Here is a 21,577-nt window from a genome sequence, read left to right as displayed (position 1 = left end):
CAACAATATCGTAATCAAGATGATAAAACAAAATCCAATATCTATCAACAACTCATGGCATCAAGCCAGCACAAAAGAACAATCAAATCACAACACAACGGGGTGGCTAGCCCCAACACACAACAGGGCCCAACCTAAGGCAATATTGTCACGACCCAACTAGGGGCCATGATGGGTACCCGGAGCTGACTACCGAGCACCGCTCGTTGTGCTAATCATCATACCCAACCTGAACATATGTATAATCTCGAAGGCAATGCATAAATATACATAAGATCTCTCGGCTGCAAAAAAGATATACAAAAATATACACTAATGTATCCATGAGACAACTACTACCTACGCATTCGTATCTACGAGCCTCTACTAGAATACTGAGACATCGGGACGGGACAGGACCCCGTCGTGCCCAAATATATATACGCAAAAGAATACATCAATAACTGGCACCTCCGGAATAGTGAAGTGCTCGTGTAGCCGTCGATAGACTCCTACGAATCGGACTACCTCTGTCTACTGTGGGCATGAACACAACGTCCAAAAAGAAAGGACGTCGGTACGAACATTGTGCGAGTATGTAAGGCATGAACAATAATAACATGTCGAAGAGATAAGAGAACATCAAGTAAGGAAACAACCTGTAATGCGAATGTCACTTAAGACGGAATAATGCATACTAACTTACATCATGACAACATTATATCAAGTATGTATATATAAGCTGCCCGACCATATAGGTACGATGTGATCATCATGAGCCCGCGTCCGGGGTAACCATCTCATGCCGCCCACTAGTGGTGTCTGCCCATGCCCTCTAGACATGGTGTATATGTCGCTCGCCTTAGCCCTGTCTGCCCGGCCATATAGGCACGGTGTAATCTCATTATCATATACTTATCATAAGCATGTATTAGAACTCAAATACAAACTATAACTCTATCGGGGTGACGTGAGGTCGAGAACCCCCGATTCCATTATGGAGTAATCATGATCATCATGCCTCACCTTGAATGAACCAGCATTATAAGGTGAGTCTGGCAACAATGAATATCATCAAGGAATTATTAGCTTCATAAGAATTTTCATATCATAAGCTTTGGTATCTCTAGACTTAGACTCATCATCATCATTGTCATATTCACAACTCATCTCTTATCTTCATTTCATGAGGAGCTTTTGTTAATCATAGACTCATAATTTTTGGAATATAAGAGAGTTATGGAAGATAAGGAAGTCATATTGCAAGGATCATGCCTTAGAAAAGAATGGGACTAGCCTTACATACCTTTACATCTCTCCAACTTTATCAATTAAACGCTTTCCTTCAATGTTCATGATTCTACATTCAAGAGAATTCGTACTAAGATTAGATAATCGGAAACATACTTAAGCTTAAGCTAAAGCTAACGAAAATTGGGAAGCATCTCCTTTGTGTCTGCAACTTCTCCCATATGATATAACAACTCCCAACATCAATAACAACATTCATAATATCATAATCGATAACTTTAACAAGTTCGACATTATTCAATTCTCCAAATTTCCTCTCAAGGTCATCCATAACCATGGCCATAATGCAACACCACATTCATTATCATATAATACTTCTCCAATATTCTTGATATCATTTCTAACAAGATTATACTCATAACATCTCAAGAATTATGACTCATGTCAAACTACTATTCAAGAATACCATTATTTCACAATTGAGCTCCATATTCTACCTTCTTCCATAATCTAAGTCTTTCAACCATTCAATGTTCTAAATAATATGAAATGATCATAAACTCACCTTGGATTGTGTAGGAACGGGTTTTGGATGGAAATGCCTCACTTGGAGAAAACCCTAACTTCAAATTCAAAGAGATTTCTTGCTTCCATCAACCCTAGAGAGCTTCCTTGCACTTGGTTTCCTTGGTTTGATGATGTTGATCTTTGATTTTCCTTGAATTCATGTAAATGAAGTGTGTGGAATGTTCTAGAGGTTTAGAGAGAAGTGATGAAGTTGGAAGAATGAGAAATTAGAAGCGGGAACACATCTTTATACTTGGAAAATACTCAGCCCGTCGAGAGTTATACGGACCCTTATACGGTCCGTATAAGTGACCGTATTTCACCATCAGGGAAATCCCTTTTTCTGTTGGGTTATACGGACCCTTATACGGATCGTATAAAGTTATACGGACCGTATAAGTGGTCGTATAACTCCACTTTTTTGAAATTATTTCCGACGTTTCATTTAATCTCCAATCCTTATGGAACCTTCTTAGCACTTGTTTAACACTTCATTAACAACCTAAGGAGCATTATAGCTTTACCTCAAAACATTATTTAATCAACATTAGCTCGGTACTTTCCAACTTTTTCGAAACACGACTTATACTTTACGTTCCTCAACGAACTTCCTTCTCTTGCCTCAAACGTCTTTGGAATCTTAATTAGAATCATTAAGTACCCCTTCTTACTTGTAGGGACATCACATTCGTCTCACCCTGCGTTAGTCTATCCACCACACGATGACATGAAATTTTCCGAGGTGCAACAAATATCCAACCCAACTTCATAGCCGAAGGTTCACATGCTGTCTCCGACAATATAATCTATATATGTGCTTCGCTATACGAAGTATCACCAAGGGTAAGTCATAACCTACCTAGATAGCCGAACCGCAACACCAACAAATGACTCTATCACCTTTCCTTTCCGCTGAGCCTCAGAACCAAAGTAGTCTAGGCATATTCGAAATCTAGATTAGAAATCATGAAGAATGGTATTAATATTGCTACTATTCAATTTAGGTCAATCTAACCCTGAAAATTAGGGAAACGGGGCCTATAAAGGCAAAACGGGAAATTCGGAAGCAAAATATCAAATTAAGCACTAGGTGATCATACCCCAACCACTAATTGCTAAATTAGCCCATAAATTTACCCAATTTCTAATTTGAAGCAAAACCCCCAATTTGGGTATAAATCCTAACTCTTGGATTTCGAAATTCAATACTAACAATGGAAGATATATGATTAACAAGCTTAGATTCATCAAAATCTAACATAAACACTATTAATTTCATCATTAATAAGCCTAGGGAAATAGTTCATCAAAACCCACTTTCATCTTCCATTACTAAGGGATTATTAAAGGAAAGGGGGAATCTATAATGATAAGGATTAATGAAATAGAAGAGGGATAGCAAGATATACCTCCAAGAGTATTCCCAAAATATCTCCAAGAACAGTCATCAAAAGCTTTAATTTCGAAATGGAAATAAATGGGGTCTAAAGGCTTATTTAAAACATACTTAATGAAATAACAGGCCCGTTACCGCCACGACGGTAACGGGACCACAACAGCGGCTCCGCAACAGCGCCCCCAGACCGCCCCAGCGGTCTGGGCCAAGATGCTCATGGCCGCCCCATCGGCCAACATGCCACCATAGCGGTGCCGCCACTGCGGGCACCAGGTACCAGATCTGACCAAATTTTTCTAAGTCCCGAACCATCCTCGAGGCCATCTGCTCACAAATCACATACACAGACCCACACAAAAATACGCTACGAATGCGCTCGTGGCCTCGGAATTCCCAATGGAGGTCTCGTTGACTGATTCAACCCCCGATACCTCATTCCTATTTCCCAACCCAAGTCTCAAAACGCATCCGAGTGTATTGGGAACCGAACCAGATATACACATAAGTCATAAACGACCATCCGGACCTCGCTAAATTGATGGATTTTCGAAAAAGTTCCGTTTACCCAAAAGTCAACTTCGGGTCACCTATTTTTCACTTTAAGCCTATATTTCACAAAAATTGCCCGAAAGCGGTCTAGACACCTCGGGAAGCATGCCAATGGTCCCCTCGGTCAAAAATGAGAAGGGCGAAAATGCCAAAAAGACCATAATGACCAAACGAATCGTTACAGAGTAGCACTTTCAAAACAAGCAACTTATACCTTCGATTTTTGCGATTCTTAATGTGGATTCAAAGATCATGGTTTCAAGAGAACTAATTGATGTGTTTATCTATATTTTATTGCCATATCTCTTCTATTCTATTGTTAAACTTTGATTTGGACTTTATTATGCCATCACTTTTATTGAACTTATGTTTAAAGATAATTGTTCAACATGTTAACGAAAGTAAAACAATTTTCTCAGATAATCTATTGCAAAATCTTACAGGTTCGAAATCGGTTGTGAGATCAAGACATCAAGTGTTAATGTTAAGGGTATGGCCTAATGTAATTTGTATGAGTTTCTTAGAAGTTGATTCGTTGTTAAAGCTTTAGCTCTTTGTTTTCTTTTAGGACATTGCAATTCGATATATGTTCATGTATGCGTTTCCTATATAATTCCATGCTATGTATCTAAAAACTCTAACATAAATCTATGTAGGCTTCTCAAAATACTCCTTGCATGCTATAATAGTATAAGATACAATTTAGATTCACGATGTCATAGCTTTTGTTGATGATCATCAGAATTATTTCATAGATCTAAAACTCTAACCATACCAACATCTGAAAGATTAGTTTTACATGGATTTTCCTTTTTTCATTTAATTGCTATTTTACAACAATTTGTTCATTGTGTTTACTAATTAATAATTAGCGTGACATATTCGTGCAACACACGAACAAAGAAACTAGTCTATGTTACTTTAAAAGCATGAATATAAATGTTAGTTGACCAAAATATCCTTCAAATATTGAACGACTTTATACCCCTGATAAACTCTAATCTTATTTCTTTTCTAACATACATATTAAACCTAATAACCTAAAAGAATGTTAGAAATATTCAATTAAATAATTAATTAAAAGAATAAAATTTGATTACAATTCTGAATTAAAATCCTAAAACTAGAAATAGTAAACAACTCCTAGGTCAACGTGGCAATATGGTGTCCTTGGTCAACAGAATCCGTGCATGAATTTGTTGTTGAATAGGAGTCTTAGTCTTAAAAAATTAAAACTATAACCCAATATATTTAAGAGTCTTGGACAAAATAAAACTAAAGAGGCCTCATATATATTTATAAGAATTCAAGCAACATTTTCGGAAATAATATTTTTGCTAGCTATTCTCTTGCAAAATAAAAGGAAATAAAATGATTAAAAAGAGATAATTGGTGAAAAGGTGGAAGATGCCTATCTATATTGATGTATAAATAGTCCAACTTTATTTGACTACTATTTAATTTATAATTATTTTTTTTCAAGTGGCTTATCAGTAGAGAAAAGAAAAGAGTGCATAGTATAAGATAAAACTATAAAACTCATGTTTAAGTAACTAACAGTATTTTATCTAATAATGTTAAATTTAGATATTAGGTGACCATCCATACCACATGCAAGTACAATTTATTATTTCAACATTTAATATTATAAAAAAAAATATTAATATTATAATAATCGACAAGGTTTGAAGTTGAAGAAATTCTCAAGCAGATAGAGGGATTTTCCTGTAGTTATTAATAATAAAAACTCTCCACTTATGTTTTATGTATAATAAAGAAACAACTGATTAGTGTTGTTATCCTAATTTTTTTTGGCAAGAGGAAATTTTCCATCAGTCTTTTAATGTGACATTTCATTGGATGGCTTCTTCAACATTTTATCTCTTTTACTTAATTCATTATTAACTGGCTGTTGATTCTTGTCCAAGTGTTTGGCAGGGAATGTGGAGTTATTCAAAAAAGTGACAGGGTATAGCGTGCGATGCACGTTCATAGAAACTAGTTATTATAAAAGCACGAATATAATTGTTGGTTGACCAAAATATCCTTTAAATATTGAACGACTTTTATATCTTTAAAATATAATTCCATATGGGATAAAATTGTAATAAAACTTATACTAATATTAATTTGTGTGGACTGGAATTCTAATCACAACCAAGTTCAGTCAGACATTGAAATACAATTTTGAAAGGATAGAATTGTAGTTGGATAAAGATTAAGAATTATTGAACAAAACTAATTCCTTTTTATTATAGTAAAAGATTTGAGCAATTACATTGGCACGAGTTAGGATTACAGTAAAACTAAAGAGATGTATTGAAATTGAATGCCATCGAAGAATCCAAGTATACAACGGAAACTTTTTGCACTTTGTGTTATAAATCTTCTTTGGTCCATAAGTTCCGACTTTTTAATTAATGGCATGGCTTATTGGCTTTAAATATTAGTTTAAACAAAGTAATGTAATTACAAATAATATCATCTAATTAGCTTCTTTTTGTTATTATTGGGATTGACAGGAAATAACGTGTTCTTAAAACTGTAAGATATTTTTATAATTTAATTTTGTTTATTAAAAATTTTGAACACTTTTATATTTGTGAATAACAATAAATAAATATGGTTACATAACCCCTAATATTGGATTATCTTAGTATCGCAACGGGTTTCCCTTGTGGGAAAAAAAAAAAAACTATATATCAATAACATCATTTTTTAAAAAAAGATATTAAGTGGATTTATCTTATACTATAGTAACATTTTTGTACCTTATAAGATAAATATATAAATTATAAATAACTACCTATTATTTTTTGCATAATCGAGATTGACAGAAAATATCGTGCAAAGCACGATTATAGAGACTAATATAAATAAAATCGTGACTAGTATAAATAAAAGTGATTATATTAGTGTTGGGGCTTCATCTGAATTGAAAGGAACCAAAGGGTATTTCTGACAAGTAATACATGAGATTTTTAGCAGGAAAGTAAAGGTGCAAAATGTAGCTAACAGATTAGAGATATGTAATTTCAATCCTTAGCTAGATTGGTTTGATGGGGTGTTTTGCTAAAAGGCCATTCTCAACACTTATTTTGACAAAAGGCCATAAGTCTCAAAGAATTGGCTAAAGGGCTACTATTTATGACATCATCAAATGAAGTCTCCCATGTTGTCACTCCTATAGCCAAAGTTTTAAAAAATACAAAACAACCCCCAACCACCAACATATTTAATTACCCCAATTTAGCAGCCTCATTTTTTTTTTTTTTGTTCCCTCCCTCCAAAAGCTCATTGCTCCCCATTTATGCACTTTTCCAATCCCGTTTCCGGCCAAATTTCTGGCTTTTCATCTCAAAATCAGTCCCAAACGACGGATTTCTTCCCCACTTCAGTCATTGTAACTTAAATCTCTTAGAAATCATTGAAAAGAAGCTCGAATTATTTTCACCATTATTGTCAAAGCTTAATTATCAGGTGCTAATTTCGTCCGCGTCTACTGGTAGTGGAGTTCGTTTTTTGTTCTAATACTCTTGTGGAGTCAGTTCTCCATTAAAGCGTATCCCCTCTTTTTTTTGTCCGAATCGATGCTTGTTCTAAGTCTAGGCATCGACCAATTATAGACCATAGCAATAATCTATTATATCTTTAGTATGGCGTCTATTGGAGAATATGTTATAGTAGGTGGTGATTACATGGGTGAATAGGCGGAAACCTGTAACACGTCATACCTTTAACCTAAGCTTTGATAATGCTTCTAGACTTAGAAAACCAGATAAAGAATGTGGGAATTTGAAATTTCCTCTTCAGTTATAAGATGGGGGTTTACACCCAAGAACAATGACCGTATTTCACTATACAGCCGTATTTCAAGTCGTAAACTGGTACCAAAGATTTCTGAGCATTCTGAAATTTGGCATTTGGAGGTTACATTGTTAAATACGGACCGTATTTTGAAATACGGCCCGTATTTCAAAACGTATTTGAAATTTGGAAAAACTTTCTTGGATGAAAGTTGTAGAGCTTTAAAATACCTTTCCAACGGTATATTATGGGGGTCAAACGGAAATCTGTACAAAGAGTTATGGCCATTTTACTGAAAAGCCGCAGTGCAGTCCACACAGAATACAGACCGTATTTCAAAATACGGCCCGTCTTTCAAAATACGGTTAGTATTTTACTGGGCGTAAAATTTAATTTTGCAGATCAACATATATTCGTCCATATCAGTTCAAATCATTATTTTTCATTTCTTCAAGCCCTAGAACGACCTCCTACCCTCTCCCATCATTAAGAACACCAAGGTAAGCCTATTCTAATTATTCCAAGTCAATTCTAATATATATCCTTGTAATCTAAACAAGAAATCATCATTCCTAACCTAGGGTTTTCAAGAAAACCCATCTCAAGGTTCAAGATTCAAGATTTTGGAAATCTTCTTCAAACTTCAAGTCTTTTATTCAAGTTTGGGAGCAATTCCAGGTATGTTAAGCATACTATCTACATGAGGAACATTGTTTAATCATCCTCATACCTCAATTATCAAAATTCTCAGAAATCCAACCAGTTCATGATTTTTTCCTAGTTCTTGATTTTTATAACCTAGGGTTAGAGCTCAGTTTTCTGATTATGTTCATACTTGTTATGCATGCTATGGACCCTAGATTAATCTAAAAGACTTGTAATTCAATCGACGAGTCTCGAATGCGATCTAAGTCATCGGTCGAGAGTTACTGAGCCGATAGTCGGTTTTACACTTTGCTTCGTATGCGATTGGGCCTAAGGCCATAGTTATGATTCATATGCATATGTAATTATTTTGGGCTTGAGGCCATAACTTTGAGATCTCATTATTTATTGGTCCTGAGGCCATAGTTACATGATATTTGCACAGGTGGTTTCTATACAGATTAACTCATGATATGAGTATTCAGTTTCATTATACTTTATTGTTCATGAATCCCTTATCATTGCTTCAGTTGCTTATCATACTTGTACAATTCAAATGTAGTAACGTCTTATGCGTGCATGGGCACTTCACGGTGCGAGTCGACTTTCGGAGGATACAAGCGCGCTTAGCTTCCAGTACTTTGAGTACATCAGCTAGTTGGTGAGCCGCTCTCATGCAGGGCTTCCCGTCTATTTCCAGCTTTCGAGTATTAGTTAGTTCATTAGTATTTGAGTTATGTCAGGGTTTTGTCCTGACCTAGTTATTCTTACAGTATTTTGATCATAAAAGTTTCATAGACCAAGTCTTTAGTCAGTTATGTTGGTTTTGCCTCACAACATTTATTTTCGCATCCTCTATTATATTGGAGTTAGAATATTCTCTTGGTTCATTTTATATCTTGCATGCTTTCATGATACAACTGTTAGACTCAGCAGCCATGGGTTTGCTCGGTCATAGACAGTCAGACACCGAGTGCCGTGTCACGCCTAGGCCATGGTTCGGGGCGTGACAAATCTTGGTATCAGAGCACTAGGTTCATGTGTCATAGGGAGTCTATGAAACCGTGTCTAGTGGAGTCACTTTTATATGTGTGTGGCGCCCACACATATAAACAGTTGGCCACCAAGATATTTAAGATTGTCTCACTTCTTTCAACTCTAGATCGTGCAATAGAGCTATGTTCTCAGAAATCACTCGGACTCGTGTGTTGTTTCCCGTTCTACCGAATACGCCATTTCTCAATAGATGAGGAAGATGTAAATCTAATCATTATCGATGTGTTGCTTCCAGATGGAGTCATTAGGAATTATTCTAATTCGTGCCATGAAGCTTAAAGCAGTAAGTAACATTCTTTTTCCATTGAATTCTAAACGTATCAAATGTGTAAGCGACAAGAAGGAAATTCGAAACCCAAGACTTGCCATATAGTGCATGGTGTGTTTATCAGGTGTTAGTACCATTTGAAAGACAAATTTCGGTATGGTAGAACACGTAGGTTATATACCCTATAGAGTAAGTTTATTTGGTCTCTTTGACCATGGAGCTATAGTATAAGGGTGATGGTTCATATTTAAGACCCCACGAGGTAGCATGTTATGAAGTTAGCCGCAGCAGGCATAAATTGTCCACGGTAGTTTTGAGCAGGAAATAGGAAAAGAGCAAACCACCTGTAATACCAGAAAGTCTCAACTTTTTCAAGGATATATATTTTGCCATATGATCTATGCACATGACTAGGAAGGGACTGATGCGATAAGAAAACCACGAGCAGACGATATTGAATTTTTTTAAGGTTAGTTTTAAATTATTTAAGCTTATTCAGATCAGACCTATAAGCATGGAGATCACATAAGCAAAACAACCCACTATGAAGACTAATCAATCCCATGTTAGGCAGGTTTCAACATAACATTCAAGCTGGTTCCACCATTGCTTAAGTGAATCATAAATTAAGCACATAACTAGATAGGACAGCACTTAATAATATGAACCAGCATTAACAAGCACTTAGATTAAGCAAGACCCAAACAAATTAGCTAGTGTAACATCCTTAGACTAAGCAAAATCGAAATAAGGGAAAACAAAATGATAGGAATTACCTTTTATGTGCGCAGCCAAGAAAAGAATGGACCTTGGAGCCTTGTGCTTCCAATTTCGAGACTCAGCCACACAAAATATAGAACAACAAAAGAAAATAATTTTAGAACTTAGGAAAAACTCCAACTTTTTAAGGTCATTGTTTAAATTTTTTTATTGAGAAGCTTAAAATCAAAATTTCTAGCCTCTTGAGGTTGTCCCAACTTATTTTTTGTGAGAGATAGAACCCCAAAGTTCATTTAAAGACCTAAATAAACGATGTGGTAACAAGTGGTTTTTAGATGCAACATTCAATATCATGAAATTAATGGCTAAGATCTACAGAATACAAGCACATACGGTTAGATCTAACCTCTCCTAGGTCGATCCGCCCCAAACTCTTAAGGACTAATGACAATAAAATTCGTACAACGTAAAAAAATGCAAAATTTGTGCTTTAATTTAAAAAAAAAAATGAAAGAAAAAAGTAATAGGAAGAGATCAATATCGTGTTTGGGGTGACAAACGTAAATTTGGGTTTAAAACATTGATTGTTTCACGCAAATAGCCATACCAGGCCTATGTAAAGCTTGGGTTCTCTGCACCGTTGCCATTTTTTGGCATGAAAGAGAGAGAGAACATTGAGGCAGCGCCTTAGGGTTTGGGGAAAAGGGGAATGAGAGGAGAGAGAAGGGTGTAAGGTTGCGTTTGTGTGAAAATGAAAAATGGATTGAGGGAGTATTACTCCCTTCCTTATCTGCGCGTTTTTGGGCCGGGTCTGGTCCATTAAGTGGACTGGGCCGGGTCCAATTTTAAGAGAAATGAACATGGCCCTTTTCCCCATGTATATCACGTATGTATATTTATGTATACGTATGTATATACGCGTATAGGGGCAGGATGGGTAATTTAACAAAATAGATAAACACTTTAAACAATCAATTATTGACCATAGTACTCAATTACAAACAAATTAGGACGTAACTAATTTCGAAACACGGCTAATAAGCTCAATTTACAAGCATAGCCTTAATTGGTTCTAATTTTAAATAAGTGTTGCAATTATGGTACTCTTGTTAACTAATTGCAATAATGTCCTTAGTTAATCTTAATCTAATTAATTATTCCAATCATGACCTTATTTATCTAATTAGCCAATTAAAGCTAGATTTGCACTAATGACCTTAATTGATTTGCCAATGGATTTAGTCATTTCAATTAAGGCCACTGAAAGGCTAATTTTGTAAAAATGACACCAATTGCCTCAACCATGAATTGGTTGATTCAATTGCGGCCATAATGTAAACAACTAAATAGTCAAACCAATTTACAACAAAGATCCTCTAACTGATTAATTAATATAATTTAAGCATCAAACAATTATTAATTTCAAACAATTATGCAGACACATAGGATTAAAGATTGAAGGGTAAAATGGTCAATTCTTTCAATTACTCAAGTTCCTTGGATTTAAGGGAATAAATTATTATTTAATTTTGACTTTTTACAATTTAACAATTAAATAAATAATTATTCAAAATTGTTTTGCTTTTGATTAATTCTTATAAAATGTTCCATAAATGTCACAAAGATACCAATTAATTTCTAAATAATTTATGATGTCCTAAAAACTTCTTTATCAATTTAAAGGAGTAAAATATTGACCTAAACAGTTTATATAAAAATTATTTAAACCATTTAAGATGCATAGCCCATTTTATTTATTATCCAAGGACTCTGAGTGATTAAAATAAATTACGGGAGGTCAAAAATTAGGTGTCAACAAGTCTTAATTGACTTCAAAGCACAAAATTGACTATTTCAATTATGACCATAATTAACAACTAGTTGCTTTTTTCGAAATATAACCAAAATTAATCACATTACAAACAATTTTCAAATATAACCACAACTAAAACATATAGCTAATTATGATTAGTTTTAAATTGTAAATGCAAATTATGGGTATGCAAAATTTGAAATTGAGAGGTAAAAAATAATTATCCATTTAATTAATCAAATTTCTTGAATTAAACGGAGTAAGATATTTGTCAGTTTTACATTAATACTTTAAACAATTGATCAAATAATTAATTTGGAAAAATACTTTAATATCTATGGGAGAATATGAAAAATCTCTTAGAATGGCTTACAATATATATTTGAAATTATTTTGCCAAATGGAATGACAAAATATTATCGAAATAATTTTGTAAAAATCATTTTGGTTTATTTAACACATATTCCACTCCGTTTGAGATCCAAGAACTCTGGATAATTAGATAAAATTATTGGAGGGCCAAAATTAGGCGTCAACAAGAACAACATATAATTAAAATTGATTTGCGATAATCTCTTTCTTGATTCGATAAGGAAAAAATAGTATGAATAACTAAAGACAATTGAAATTTGAAAATGCACACATCTAAAAGAGAAACCTTGTAATTTATTCATTTATTAAGCCAAAAATAAATTTTAGCAATATAATAGGGTATTACACCTACAGTGGAGACTCCTTTCCAAAGCTAACGAGTTTTCCCATAACACCACAGGTAATCGTTAGGGGTGTTCGTGGGTCGGTTTGGATCGATTTGAGTTAAAATCAAAACCAAACCAATCTAGTCGGTTTTTTAAATTATTAAAACCAAACCAAATATAATATATCCATCGGTTTGGTTCTGTTTGGGTCGATTTTTCAAATTTTAAGAAAACTAACAGTATTTCTCTCTGTCATGTTTTTTTCCTACAATTAGGAGAGAATTTTCTATTTTTTTTCCAACTTATAATTCGTTATTACCCTTTTATTGTGGTAACTATAGTTTTCTTGCATTATAGAGAAAATTCTTAGGATTTATAATTTAATATAGTGAAAAAAAGTTTATAAAAAATAAATCTAGGTATATCTCAAAATTATTTCTTTGAATAAATGAGTTTGAATCCATGAATTCCTTTTAAAATGAGCTTAAGATATAAAGTTCATTTTCCTATTAGAAATAAATAAAATTTTGCTAAAATGTATTTAAATATTTAAAAGTATTTGTAATTATTTTTTTGCTAAACTGTATATAAATTATTTATAAAATTAATATCTTGTATATATATAATTATAAAAAGCATTTATAAAAATTTTGATTTATTTAATCAATTTGATTTGCTTTTTAATTTTTAACCAAATCATGAGCACCCCTAGTAAAAGTTATAGAATTGTGAGACGTTCCTAACTATGTTTCCTTTATGAGAAACAAACACCAAAGCAGAAGATTTGAAAACTAGAATTGTGGGTTCTCAGTTAAGAGACTTCCCTCAAAAAATTAGCGTATGCCACTAATTGCAGTGCGCACACGGTATTCTTTAGTAAAAGGCGAAAGAATAGTTCGCTTTGTGCTCACTGCGTGGCTGCGTGATTTTGCTACAGGAAGCACGAGCTCTTCATATAATGCTTGCAGCTGCTCAATTAGTCACTTGTTGCCGATGTGGGATTTTTTATCAAACACGCTTCACAGATAATGCTACCAATATATGGGCTTTGTTGGGCCGCGTCCAATACTTTCAAAACTGCTCTTTCCAATATTATGGACATTTTTTTGTGCGGAATTCCCTTCAAAGGCACTGGTCTTTAATTTTTGTCCCTTAAATTGGTGGTCTTTAATTTTTGTCCTTCGCTAAAAATTCTTTGGTTCGGGGCTCAAATCCCCCCTTAGTGAAAAAAAAAAAAAAGAAGTTTGTAAGGTAGAGTTTGGATTCGCAAGACAGAGTTTAACTCTACCTGATCAGGCAGAGTTTCAAACTTTGTATTAAGGCATAGTTAAACTCTGCCTGATCAGGCGGAGTTTGAGGCAAACTCCGTCTTAAGGGAGAGTTTTGCCTTCTGGCATGGCTTACCTAAAGACAGAATTCTACCTTAAGGTAGAGGTTTGCATTAAGGCAATTTTTTATTTTTTTATTCACTTGAAATTTTGCAAAACTCTGCCTTAAGACCTAACTTTTACGTGAGTAGGCCTAATTTTGCTACGAAACCCTGCCTTGCGAAATTCTTTTTTTTTTTTTTTTAATTGAGCCGAGGTTTAACCCCAGGATCCTGGGGTATTAGGCGAATGATAAAAATTAAAGACCACCAATTTGAGGGCCAAAAATTAAAGACCAGTGCCTTTGAAGGACAATGGTGCAAATGACCCTTAACGTTATCTTACGTAAGACACCGATTTCAAAACTTATAGTATAATTTTTCACAAAAGCATCACGAGTTACCTAACCTATTGATATTATTTCACTCATAATACCTTGAAAAATATTATTTGGTTCCATTAGCACAAAACCAACAAATTGACGAAGTTTAAATTGTAGCAATTCAAATGCTCGGAAGAAATGCTGGAGTTTAAAGTGACACAATCTAACACCCTATGAACTTTTTCAAAATTTAAACTATACCTCCATGAATTTATTGAACTCCAACACATTATGCTAGAACTTTAATAGTCAAAATTTTAATTCCACACTCCTATCTTGTTTTAGCTAAGGATAATTTTATCCAAATATTATTTCTGCTCTAAAGAGTAGTTGTTTTTCAATTACATTTTAAATGGTGGACAAATATTAACAAAACTATTCAAAAACTGACCATCCAATCCCACTTTTCGAACTTCAAATCTATATCCCAAATTTAAAATTGAAATAATAAACCAATTTGATAAATAAAACACCTATTCAAAATAATCTCCAAATATCTGTTACAAATATTCCAATCTTATTCGGCAAGTACAGAATACCTATTGAATTAGACAAAAAAGTGTTGCACTGACACGGTTTAGGCACACCTGGTTGGCCCTTGTGATCTAAACTACAGTATTCATTTGTGCTGCCAAAAAATAGTGTCGGCAGGTTTCAGTTTCAAGAATCCAACAACAAAGAAACTGACAACTTAATGCAAAAAAGTTTCAATATTTTGGCGTTAAACATCATTAAATTCAATAGTAGCAGTTAGTAACACAATACAATTAAATTAATCAAGACACTTCTTGATTAAATGGGGAACCACCATGGCCGTTACTTTCATCACAGGAAACACCATCAACAACAGGGCCCCCCATTTCCAGGTCCACCTTATATGTATGGTCCATCAGGTCATTCTGCAACACAACAAACCAAGAATACAGAGATGGGTTTGAATTTACCTTATGTTAATGTTGACTCTACCTTGCGTGGTCTTGCTGGTCAAGCTGAGGGATTTGGTGGTTCCTCTATTGGTGGACGTGATGGTCATGTTTATCAAGTTGTTAATCTCAATGGTTAGTTTTTGCTTTCTGTTAAATTATTTGTTGGTTAAATTGTTTGTTTTAATAAGTTACTTATGCTTGATCTTGAATGGAATTGTGAGGATTTATATAGTTGATCCGAACTTGTTTGGGACTGAGGTGTAGTTTTCGTCGTTATTGTAAGTTACACTACCCTTGTAGTGGCGGAGCTAGAAATTTCACTTAGGGGTTCAAAATATGAAAAAGTAAACACATGGAGTAGCCAAAGGGGTTCAATGTCTACTATATATATAAAAAAAAATAAAAAAATAAAAAATTAACCATGTTTAAATAGTGTAATTTTCCACCAAAGGGGTTCGCACGAACCCCCTTGGCCCTTCTTCCCTCTGTCCCTTAAGTGGAATGCTCAATTAATTCATATTGCTGGCCCCGACTTGTTTGGGACTTTTTATTTATCAAGGTGTTAATTTTAATGGTTAGTTTGCTTTCTTGTCTTTGCGTCTGGCTTGAGAAGTTGTTTTTGTGTCTTTAATAATTTATGGATTGAAATTGTTTGTTGTAATAAGTCAAAATATGCTTGACCTTAAATGGAATAATGATGATTTATATAGACTTGTTTGGACTGAGGCGTAGTTAATGCTATTGTTGTTGCTGTAAGTTACACTATGCTTGACCTAAAATGGAACATTGAGGATTCATAGAGCTGACTCTAACTTGTTTGGGACTGAGGCTTAGTTAGAGTTATTGTTGTTGTTGTAAGTTACACTATGCTATCTTGACTTGGGAGGGAGATGGTTTTTCCTGAGTAACGGAAAATGTAGTGGAAAGTGTTTGATTTTGGATTTGATGTTGTCCTTAAGTGGTTTGGCTGGTTAAGAGAAATCTTTTGAATTAGGTTGAACAGCAAGGACTTTCCATTTCTTTAAGTTATTCTACCTTAATGAAACTTCAATTGATCAATCAATTATGTCTTGATCTTAATTGGCTGTGATTGGCTATTTGAATGCTCATTATTCATTCTGCTCTATTCATGTCCACTTCATCCTTTTGCTAAATAATTTTCCTTTTAAGGCAGATCAGGTCGCTCTATATCTCACGCTTCTCCCGGAAAGTTGTCTTAACTTGTTGGTATCATCTATATGGATGGCTTTCTTTAATATGTTGTGTTCTTTCCTACATTTCTCCCCTTCAAACATATACCCAAAGTTTGCATTAAACCAAGAAATTTATTTGAGACAACTTCCCATTTTAGATTTATCTCATCCTTTCTTTCTCCTTCAATCATCATACTATCGCACTTAAAGGCAGGTGACTTAGTGACTATGCACAAAATTCATATATGGAATTCTGATATAACTTTTATTACTTATGTCATATTATTGGACAAAATTCATATCCTTCCTTTTCTTTTGCAATATAAGTTGTCCCATCTGGGGTACTGTCTGAATAGGTTGTACTCTAGGATGAATGTCTGTTGAGCTGAGCTCACTGGATATGTACAAAGCCTCTTGGCTAGTATGGCATGTATTAATAAGCATTCTCCATGGTGGATAATAGTGTGGCTATCTTGGATTTTTTGTTTTCTCTAATGATAGTACAGGATTTATCTTTCGCATATTTATTGTAGATGATGGGCCAGGATCACTTCGAGATGGATGTCGTCAAAAAGAACCTCTATGGATCGTCTTTGAAGTTTCAGGGACCATTGAGCTCCGTTCTTATTTGACTGTGTCGTCTTTCAAAACTATTGATGGGCGAGGCCAAAAAATAAAACTCACAGGGAAAGGTTTAAGGTTGAAAGAATGTGAACATGTGATCATCTGCAATCTAGAGTTCGAGGGAGGCAGAGGACCTGATGTTGATGGCATTCAGATTAAACCAAAGTCGAGGCATATTTGGATAGATCGTTGTAGCCTTAGCGACTATGACGATGGTTTAATTGACATCACAAGAGAGAGCACAGATATTACTGTTTCTAGGTCAGTTGAACCAGCTTTATCATATGGGCAAGTTACACATTTGGCCAGTCGGCCACAAATAATTACATTTGCTGGCTATTATACAAAAAAATATACACTATTATGTATCAAAAAATGTACATTTTATGTATATTATACAATAATATACAAAAGATATACATTTGCTGGCTATTATTTTGGTCGGCGGCTATTTATGTCAATTTCTCTTATCATATGGTCTTATTATGACATCTATTTTTATATCTTCAAGCTTCTTTTTGCAACCAGGTGTCACTTTTCAAAGCACGATAAAACAATGCTTATTGGAGCAGATCCTTCTAATTGTGGTGATAGATGTATAAGGGTCACCATTCACCATTGTTTTTTTGATGGAACTAGACAGCGGCATCCTCGTGTTAGGTTTGGCAAAGTACATTTGTACAATAACTACACCAGGAACTGGGGAATTTATGCTGTTTGCGCAAGTGTAGAATCACAGGTCCTCTCTCTCTCATCTTTTTGAAGGATGGGGAAATAGGGTTAATGTAAATTCAGTAATATTTGTCCATGCCGTTGTTGTTGATAACTTAAATATCTCCCGTGTCAGATATATTCCCAATGCAACATATATGAAGCTGGACAAAAAAAGGTGGCCTTTAAATATCTCACAGAGAAGGTAAATTTACTAACTAATACTAATTTTATTTTGCAACCAAACACAATGTGATAATCATCTACTGCTTTCTTTTATGCAAAAAATTTCAATTTGTTCTCTTACACGGCAACTTGATTTGCATAGTAGATTTGAGCAGTCTTCACCTTTAAATTTGATGAGTCCAAAAAATTAGCAGGAAAATTTAAGATAATCCTTCTTCCTGAAGTCCTAATTGTCGTAAGAAGAGTGTTATGATAGGTTGATGACCAGGGTAAAGACCGTCGTACTATGAGGTATCCTCCAAGTATTGAAACATGAATATCTAGATTGAGTATTCGTCTAAACGATCCCGACTAGCTTGGATCGAAGCATAGTTGGTTCATTAATCAAACTAAGTTGCGCTTCAAAAAATTATGCTGATAATTGATGCTTATTCGAAGGGTTTGGTTGGAAGAACAAAAGACCGCTTTACAAATTAAGAGCTGTCTATGAAGAAGGAAAGAAATTGATAAGCTTCTTAGTTCTTGATCTCTCTCACGCCCACTTTCTTTACTTCTTTTTTGGATAAGTAAGCAAGAATTTACAGATGCCAATAGCACTAACGAGGTGCTAGGGTACTAGGGAAGTCGAGTAGGGTATCTGCCTCATGTACGTCAATCATTTTACACCAAAAAGCTAGCCAAAGAATACAAAAGTAGTGCATTTTTGGAGGATCCGACACAGGTGGGGCAATATTTTTGGGAAGTCTGAGCAACATAGGAGATAATCTCAAATTTGCCTTCAAAAAGTCTTTAGGTGCCATTCCATCTCTCTTGTCTATGTTTTCATGGGTTACATGCTTCTTTTATTTTATCTAGTGGATTTTAAACGAATAAAATTGATTACCTTAACTGGAAAAGGGAGGGGGAGGGGTTTCTCATTTTTCTCTGGGAACTGACTTTCACATTAATCTGCATTTTGTTCCTTGAAAATGCTTGTGGTTGCTTCTTCTGTCAGAGTTGCTGAGAAAACTTTTTTCTTTCTCTTGATTCCATCCTAAGCAAAGATTTGAATTACTTTAAACAAAGCGTTTAGTAGAAAAGAATTGGGGATAAATAAAAGATCAAAAGATGAGGAAGAAAAGGGGGGAAAAAAAAAGAGCAAGAAGAGCCAGTGGGACTTCGACGGGGCATAAAGACTGGTGTGGTGTAAGGGTAGGGGTAGTTATGGCTTAGGAAGGAAGAAAGAATAACAGAGATCAATGGTGGTGTTTGAGGGATGGGGTCTGTTGAGGTGAAGAGGAAGAAAGGGGAGTAACTTATGTGGGGAACAGTTTCAAGGCATGAGGATGAGAACTTCACGGAATGGTGGTGCTATGCGCTTGTGAAAGCAATGGACCTGGGGCCTAACTCAGCCGCAAAAGTTAGCTTAAGAGGTGAGAATTGCTCATGACCATATAAGGAGACCAAATTCTAACACCCCCGGCATGCCTAGGCGTGCCAACTGGAGCGTGGACAACATAATATGGAGGCCCATCGGGTAAACCAAGAATTGAGATGGGCTTGGCTCTGATGCCATGTGAAGAAATGGATCATGGCCTAACTCAACCTCAAAAGGCACTTCAAGAGGTAAGGATCGCCCGAGACCATATAAAGTAACCAATTTCCCATCCACCTCTGCAGCACTTCTCCTGTTAAGTTGATTCTTAGAAGCTTTGAAATCCAAACTCACTATGGTAGCCGAACAAAACAAACAGACAACAACTAAGCCTCAATCTGAAGCTACTACTATCATAGCTAAGAAGTAAGAAAATGGGTGAACCTTAAATTCAACTACACCGTCCACTTTATGACTCTTAGCTTGTCTATAATCAAAAGATATAGATGCTGATGATAAAAATTGAGGGTTTTGTAGGTAAAACTTTGTTTCTGTTCAACGGAAGTAACTGTACTCTCTTCTCTGAGAATGGATTGTAATAACGAAACACCTTTGGTTCCAATGAGTCTTTGGGTGCACAACTTTTTGAGATTTTCCTGCTTTTTCTGGCAATTGAAAACGTACATTTATGCTGCCTATCTTTTAGGTGCTCGATGTGCCTAGTCCGATTAGTAATAAAGTTCGGATACATAGAGATAACTTTTTACTTTGGCATCAATAGAATGATCATATATCTAGAACATACAATAATGTATTATATAGCAGGAAAAATGATTTTCTAAATCATCTAATTTGGTAGCGTTTCGTCTTATATCTCTTTATTCTTTTGCTTATAGTTTATATTAGTTTTTGGACTAGCTCAAAAGAAACTTGTCCCGCATTCTTCTCCTTCATCGCTGCCTCTTTTCCAGTGGAGCTATATGCTTATGGTTGCTTGGCAGATTTGGAAAGTTAAAGAACTTGATATAAGTTGACGAATTCAACTTTGAGGTCATTCCACATCCTTTTCTTGTCAGACCTAACAAGTGAACCAGCCTAATTTAAGGGTCCATGTAACGCAGTTCGAATCAATTACATGTCCTTGTGAAATAAAATTTCTGTTGGCTTTTCCATTTGAGAGATATAGCGATCAAGCTGGATATAAAGTTATCTCTGTCCTATTCCCATCAATCTCCCTTAAATTTGTCTTTCATAATTCTGTATATGCATTTTTAGTTATACTAGTGAGTTCCCTTCGTTTCAACACCCCTCTCTCCATGCTGATACATGCATCTAACCTCAAAATACAGAATGAGACATTTAAAAGGTCAAAATGGAACTGTCGGAGCCCAACAATCCCCTTTCCCTACCCCGGACCCCCCCCCCCCCCCCCCCCCACCCACACACACACACACAAAAAAAAAAAAAAAGAAGAAGAAAAGAACATATGAAATAGAAAAAGAGACTTCATTCTCCCATTTTCAATATGTGGCACATGACTTTTTGGTGGTTTTCCAGTCTATGTCAGCCAGTTGTATAGGACGCCCGTTAGGTCCTTATTAGGGTTCTAGATGCTTCATATTTATCTCAAAATAATTAATGAAAGTGGAAGTCATGTGGAAGAACAAAGTGAGGAAAGCTCACGGCACTTTTAAGGACTCTGTGTAAGGCGTCTTTTGTTGCATACTATAAATGACAATTGATTGATGTTTGAAATTTTCTTTTGCTTATACCACCAATTCTTAAATTGATATTAATGATCTTCTACAGGCAGCTGACAAGGAGGAAGCGTGTTCTGGTAGCATTAAATCTGAAGATGACTTGTTTGTTTGTGGAACTCAGGCTGGTTTATTGTCTACTTGCAGCGACAATAACGTCTTTAATCCATTCGAATTCTATCGAACCTGGACTGTTGAACGTCTGAGTGATGATCTCAAACACTACCTTCAACATTGTACAGGGTGGCAGTGTATCCCCCGGCCAAATGATCAGCCCGTCTCCTGTTAGGATTACCTAAATGAACAGAGACGATTACTTAAATGTGCA

The 21,577-nt window shown here is 35.1% G+C and overlaps 1 protein-coding gene and 1 non-coding gene across 2 annotated transcripts; one reads left to right on the top strand and one right to left on the bottom strand.

Annotated features, from left to right (window-relative positions):
• Window positions 1-13,552: 13,552 nt before the first annotated feature.
• LOC132058626 (U5 spliceosomal RNA) lies at window positions 13,553-13,669 on the bottom strand. The gene has a single exon (XR_009415350.1). It is a non-coding gene; the product is annotated as a U5 spliceosomal RNA (small nuclear RNA).
• A 1,511-nt stretch (window positions 13,670-15,180) lies between these two features.
• LOC132057201 (probable pectate lyase 4) lies at window positions 15,181-21,577 on the top strand. Its single transcript, XM_059449682.1, has 5 exons — window positions 15,181-15,556; window positions 17,151-17,502; window positions 17,770-17,980; window positions 18,089-18,157; window positions 21,302-21,577. The coding sequence occupies exons 1-5, from the start codon at window positions 15,295-15,297 to the stop codon at window positions 21,536-21,538; spliced, it is 1,131 nt and encodes a 376-aa protein (XP_059305665.1). The 5' UTR covers window positions 15,181-15,294; the 3' UTR covers window positions 21,539-21,577.

The sequence above is a fragment of the Lycium ferocissimum genome, chromosome 5 (assembly GCF_029784015.1).
Source record: "Lycium ferocissimum isolate CSIRO_LF1 chromosome 5, AGI_CSIRO_Lferr_CH_V1, whole genome shotgun sequence".
Classification (NCBI taxonomy): domain Eukaryota; kingdom Viridiplantae; phylum Streptophyta; class Magnoliopsida; order Solanales; family Solanaceae; genus Lycium; species Lycium ferocissimum.
This window is presented reverse-complemented; position numbering and strand designations above follow the sequence as displayed.